General features: G+C 54.6%; 1 protein-coding gene across 1 annotated transcript; it reads right to left on the bottom strand.

Moving 5' to 3' along the window:
* Positions 1–368: 368 nt before the first annotated feature.
* LOC119766274 lies at positions 369–5643 on the bottom strand. Its single transcript, XM_038250719.1, has 3 exons — positions 5322–5643; positions 704–5277; positions 369–653 (listed from the first exon to the last, which is right to left on the bottom strand). The coding sequence occupies exons 1-3, from the start codon at positions 5641–5643 to the stop codon at positions 369–371; spliced, it is 5181 nt and encodes a 1726-aa protein (XP_038106647.1).
* Between the last annotated feature and the right edge of the window lie 282 nt (positions 5644–5925).

Below are 5925 nucleotides of genomic sequence, written 5' to 3'. Positions count from 1 at the left end.
CATGGCCGGTTCCTGTCCGCTCTCGAACGAGCATCGAAGGTGAACATAAAAGTGCTTGCACGACCTGTGTGACCTTATCAGCGAGAGAAATGATAAGAGAGCGAGATCTTAATCTCCTCTCTAGGCTAGCTATTAAATTTGGACTAATAAATCTGCCTCTTTCGGCTCTGACCACCCGACGACTCGGTCATGTGTCCTGACTTCTAGTCCGCGCGTTCTGTTTTATTTCGATCCGTTGCGATCTGTTCTTGCCGGTCCCCGTTTTTCATGGCCGGTTCCTGTCCGCTCTGAACACAAATTTATCTAGACTACATTTACTTTAGGTTGTTCCACAATAAACATGCTCCCCCCATTGAAATCCACGAATTTCAATCTTCTTGTTCTTCCTGATCGTTGCTGCCGTCGTCTGCAGCCTCAGCTTCGGGTTGTTCAGCGTCGTTGTCCTCGATCGGCAACAGGCACAGCTTCGCGATCGCCCGTCGAATCACCTTCTTGCCAGCTCGTACGTCAGCCACCCGCACTAGGCCGTCAGGGCCCGGGATGACGTTCTCGATTCGCCCTAGCTTCCACTGCATCGTCGGCACGTTGTCCTCTCGGATGATCACTAGCTGCCCAGGCTTGATCTCGTACCGCTTGTGCCACTTGTTTCGGTTCTGCAAGGTTGTGAGGTAGTCCTGGTGCCAGCGAGCCCAAAGTGCTGCACCATGTGCGTCTGCCGCTGCCAACGCGACAGGGTCGTCTCTTTGCGGTCCGACAGGTCTGGTTCGGCGATGTCGGTCAACGGTCGTCCCACCAGGAAGTGACCAGGCGTGAGAGGTGTGGCGTCGGTTGGATCCTCAGACATCGGGCTGATCGGTCTCGAGTTCAGCACAGCCTCGATGCGAGCGAGAACGGTCGTGAACTCCTCGAAGTTCATGTTGGCTGTCCCGGTGATCCGCTTGAGGTGGTACTTGGCAGAGCGCACGCCGGCCTCCCAGAGTCCTCCGAAGTGCGGAGCATTGGGAGGGATCATGCGCCAGTCGATCGAAGTCTTGGTGCAGAAGTCGTCCAGCTTGCCCTTGAGTTGCTGGGACCGAAACAGCTCGTACAGATCCCTCAACTTGTTCTTGCTGCCGACGAAATTAAGACCGTTATCGGAAAAAAGCTTGACCGGTTTACCTCTCCTCGAGACGAAACGTTGCAGGGCGGCGATGAACGCATCGGCCGTCAGGTCTCCCACAAGCTCCAGATGTATGGCACGTGTAGCGAAGCAGAGGATGACCGCCACGTACGCCTTGTAGGTGACCGTCGAACGCTTGTTGTGCTGGCGGATGTACATCGGGCCAGCAAAGTCCACACCAGCGTTGAGGAACGGGCACACACCTTCGAGACGGGACTTCGGCAGGTCGCCCATCATCTGCTGCATAGCCACCGGCTTCGCCTTGAAGCAAGTGACGCACCGTCGAATGATCTTACGCACCGTACTGCGCCCGTGCTGCACCCAGAATCGTCGCCGTAACGCGCTCAGCAGCAGTTGCTGCGGGGCGTGCAGAAATTCCTCGTGGTAGGACCGTACCACGGCGTCGGTGAACGGGTGCTTCGACGGCAAGACCATGGGGTGTTTCTGACCCACGGTGAGGTTGGAGTGACGGAGCCGTCCGCCTACTCGCAGCACGTTGAACTTAGAACGGTCTGGGAACACACAGAGGGTGATTAGTTTACTTCTACTGTGAATTACCTTTCCGGACTCCAGCTGTTGAAAGTCGTCGGGGAACGCCTCTCGTTGAGCAATGCTCGTCAGCGCCGCCGTCGCTCGGTTGAGTTCGGCGATGGTCAGATGTCCGCTCCGACGCTCTCGTTGATCGTCCTTCCGGATGCAGTCGATGAACCGCAGCATCGTCGCCATCGTTCGCTGCATTCTCCGGAAGCTGCTCTCGATCTCGAACAGGTTGAACATAGCAGGAGGATCAGTGACTGGGAGGCTTACTGTTGGGTTTCGCGTTTCCGGGAGTTGCTCTACAGGTATGGTGGGTGGTTGGGATGGCCAGAGGGGCTCGTTCTGGTCCAAATACGTCTCGTCCTGCCACCAGATCGGACACTCTCGGATTTCGGTCGGCAGTAAGCCGCGAGAGAGTACATCAGCGGGGTTCTCGTGCGAGCTGACGTACTTCCATTCAAAGTTCTTGGTCAGTTCTTGGATCTGAATGACTCGGTTGCTGACGTAGGTGTCGAGTCTGCCTGGGTCGGTCCGGATCCAGGAAAGCGCCACGGTGGAATCCATCCAACAAACTATTCTAGTAAAGGAAATGCTCAATATGTGCGTTAGGTTAGAGGTTAGTCGTGCAAGTACAAGCCCGCCATCAAGTTCTAGGCGCGGAATGGTCTGTTTTGCGTTTTTGCTGGGTGCGATTCGAGACTTTGAGGTGAGCAATCTGACTGTGCTGTACTCCCTGCTGTACACGCACCGAGCGTAGACAGATGCTCCGTATCCCAACATCGATGCATCGCTGAAGCCATGCAGTTCTATCTGGAGCGGATTTGGGTGTGGGATTACGTTTCTAGGAATTTCAATTTCACCCATCTCGGCGATCTGGTTGCGGAAGGTATCCCACTCCTCGGTGTATGGTAAGACATCGTCCCACTCGACCTCAACTTCCCACAGCTTCTGCATCATCACCTTCGCCTTGAAGATGACAGGACCCAGCAGCCCGATCGGGTCGTACAGTTTCGCGATGTCAGAGTACTGGGATCGCTTCGTCGGTGGCCCAGTGTTGAAGCGAATCTCGTGCAGCTTGGTGAGGAACTTGTCGCTGCTGGGTTGCCAAGTTAACCCCAACGTTCGCGTGGTCTTCTGGTCCTTGAAGAACGCGTCCTGCTCATTGTCGGCGTTCGGAACCGACTTCAGCAAGTCCGGGTGGTTGGATGCCCACTTGTGCAGGTCAAATCCAGCCGACTTCATCATCGCGACAAACTCCTTCTGCAGCACCAACGCTTCTTCCAGCGTGTCAGCACCACTCAACAAGTCGTCCATGTACACGTCGTCAGTTCCTGCCTTCGCCGCCAGGGGAAAGCGCTCGATCTCGTCTTTGCATACTTGCGCCAAAGTTCTGGTTGCCAAGAATGGTGCACAGGCTGTCCCGTACGTCACCGTAGCTAGCTGGTACACCTTCACGAGCTCATCTGGATGCCTCCGCCAGAAAATTTGTTGGTACTTCCGGTCTTCTGATCGAATCCGAATCTGTCGGAACATCTGGGTCATGTCGGCCGTAAACACGAACTGGGGAAAACGGAAGCGGATCACGATGTCGTAGAGCTTCCGCTGCAGGGCTGGACCGACGTACAGGTGATCGTTCAGGGAGCTCCCAGATGTTGTACCGGCTGAGGCGTCGAACACGACACGCGTCTTTGTAGTGGTGCTCGCCGGGTTGAACACCGCGTGGTGGGGCATGAAGTATCCACCCGGGACCTCGTCCGCCTCGATCATGTGCCCTTGGTCTTCGTAGTCCTTCATGAACGCCACGTATTGCTCACGAAGGTTCTCGTCGCGGTGCATCCTTCGCTCCATCTGCACAAATCTGCTCAGCGCCATCGCACGACTATCGCCAAGTTCTCGGATGCTCTCCTTCACCGGAAGTCCAACTTCGTATCGACCGTCTCGAAGTCTCCGGCAAGTGTCCGAGTAGCTCTGCTCGGCTGCCCGCTCGTCCGCGGTCAGCGCACGGGTTTCTGGAACGGCTTCGGAGTCCCAGAACTGCTTGATCTGCTCGCTCAGCATCTCGTTGGTCACGACTCCGCACGTGCTCGTGGAAGTCTCATCTGCTCGACGCTCGGTCACGGCTCCACCCACGACCCAGCCAAAGGTCGTTTCCTTGCACCAAAGTGTACGATCATCTGCCAGAGGAAACGACGCGCCCGTAAAAAGATCATTGAACGTTTGGATGCCCAACAGAATATCGATTCGTCGTGATCGATTGAACAAAGGGTCTGCCAGGTGCACACCTGCCGGGAACCGCTCGGGGTCGACATCAAAGGTTTCGATCGGGATGTCTGTTGTGATCTTCTTCATCATGAGAAACTCCAGCTCGTACAAACAATCGGGGTTCGTGGTAGAGCGAATCCTTGCTGCTACCTTGCTCTTGATCAATTGTGGTGCTCCAGACACACCAGCTACGCAAACGTTGGCCTTGACCTTGGGGAGTTTCAGCATGTTGACGATTCGGGACGAGATGATATTGTGCATCGAGCCACAATCGAGCAGAATACGGCACTTGATCGAATTTCCATAGGCGTCCTCAACAACCCCCACCGCAGTGTACAGCACAAATTGCTTCGCTGAAGGGATCGACGACGTGTCACACCCAACGACAGAGTTCGATGACGACATGCTCTGTGATGGTGTTGGTGCTTGCTCTTGGTTGGGGACGTTGGAGGTTGGGGCAGTGTGGGGCAGATGCAACAGAGTATGGTGGCGACCACCACACGTACGACACGAGCTGCTTCGGCACTCTCTCAGGTAGTGCTTGTTGCTGAAGCAGTTTAGACAAAGGCCCAACTCCTTAATCTTGGCAGAACGATCCGACGCAGACAGGGCTAAGAACTGACCACATTTGTTCAAATAGTGCGCACCCTTGCACACGAAGCACTTCACGTTGCTGTTGCTGGACTTCGACCTTGGAGGAGCTGTTTGCACTGGAAAGGCCTTGGACTGGCGAGGGGCAGATCTTTCTTGGGGGGTGGTCTTACCACGTGGTGCAGACTTGTCCTTAGTCTCGTTCTCTATGCTCTCAAGACACCTGCACCGGGACTGGAGATATTCGAACAGCTTTTCCCAGGACGGCAACGCGTTGTTGGTCAGCTGTAGTTCGAAATCCTTGCGTGTACCTGGATCGAGACGCGAACACACTAGGTGGATCATGAACTGCTCGGACAACGACTCGACTTTGAGGTTCATGTTTGCAAGGGCTCTTAGAGATTGGCTAACTTCATTGATCAGGGTCCGCAGATCTGATCCAGATTCGCTAGCAATGGGCTCCAGGTGGAACAATTGGGCAATGTGCTTTTCTACCAGGACTCGTTTGTTCTCGTACTCTTGGCGAAGAGCTTTCCACAGAGAGACAAAAGTGTCTTCCGCAGACTGGATGAAGCGAGCTTTGCCATCTTGAATGGCCGCCCTCAGGTAGAATAGCTTCTCGCTGTCGGCGAGACCTTCGCGACGCTTGATTAGCGCAGTAAACGTGTCCTTGAACAGGTGCCAATCTTCCGGATTTCCGCTGAAGTGAGGGAGGGAATGTCGGGCAACTTGGGATGGGCTTGATGAGAGGAAGATACCTTGACCTGCTCACTCACCGGCTTGGGAGGATCGATTTCTCGCAGTCTTTGTCGAACAAGATGGCGGATCTCGTCGAGCAAGTCCTCCACTTCCTCGTTGGTTTGTTGAAATGCCGAAACCTCATCCTCTTTAATGACACCGTACAATTTAACCTCGGTCTCGTGGAACAAAGAACGCATTTCTTCGACCGATTCCTGCTTGTCTTCGAGAAGTGAGCGATCAAGCTTCTCGGAATCAAAATCACGCACAAAGATCAACAGTTTTTTACCCCGCTCCTTAATGGAGTCAATCATACGGGTGTATGACGTCACCGCGATTTTCTTCTCGGCCGCCATTTTGAGCGATTCCCAAAAATTCTCCCGGAAACAACGCACCCACTTGCACGACCTACCTGACCTCTAACCTGGATTCCACCTAGACCGACCTGAAAGGCATGAAGAGCATACATACAGCGATCACGTGGGTGATCCAGCTGGCATCGAGCAGTGCGCACCGCACCGCGGCCCCCACAGTCACGATCAACTCAACTGCACCTGTTCTTTTTGCCCGAAGGCCACTGTTTCAGCCCTCGGCTGAGAATTGTTGCACTCTTTTTTGGCTCGCAGTTTTGTCGCACA

The sequence above is a fragment of the Culex quinquefasciatus genome, chromosome 2, assembly GCF_015732765.1.
Source record: "Culex quinquefasciatus strain JHB chromosome 2, VPISU_Cqui_1.0_pri_paternal, whole genome shotgun sequence".
Lineage (NCBI taxonomy): Eukaryota > Metazoa > Arthropoda > Insecta > Diptera > Culicidae > Culex > Culex quinquefasciatus.
This window is presented reverse-complemented; position numbering and strand designations above follow the sequence as displayed.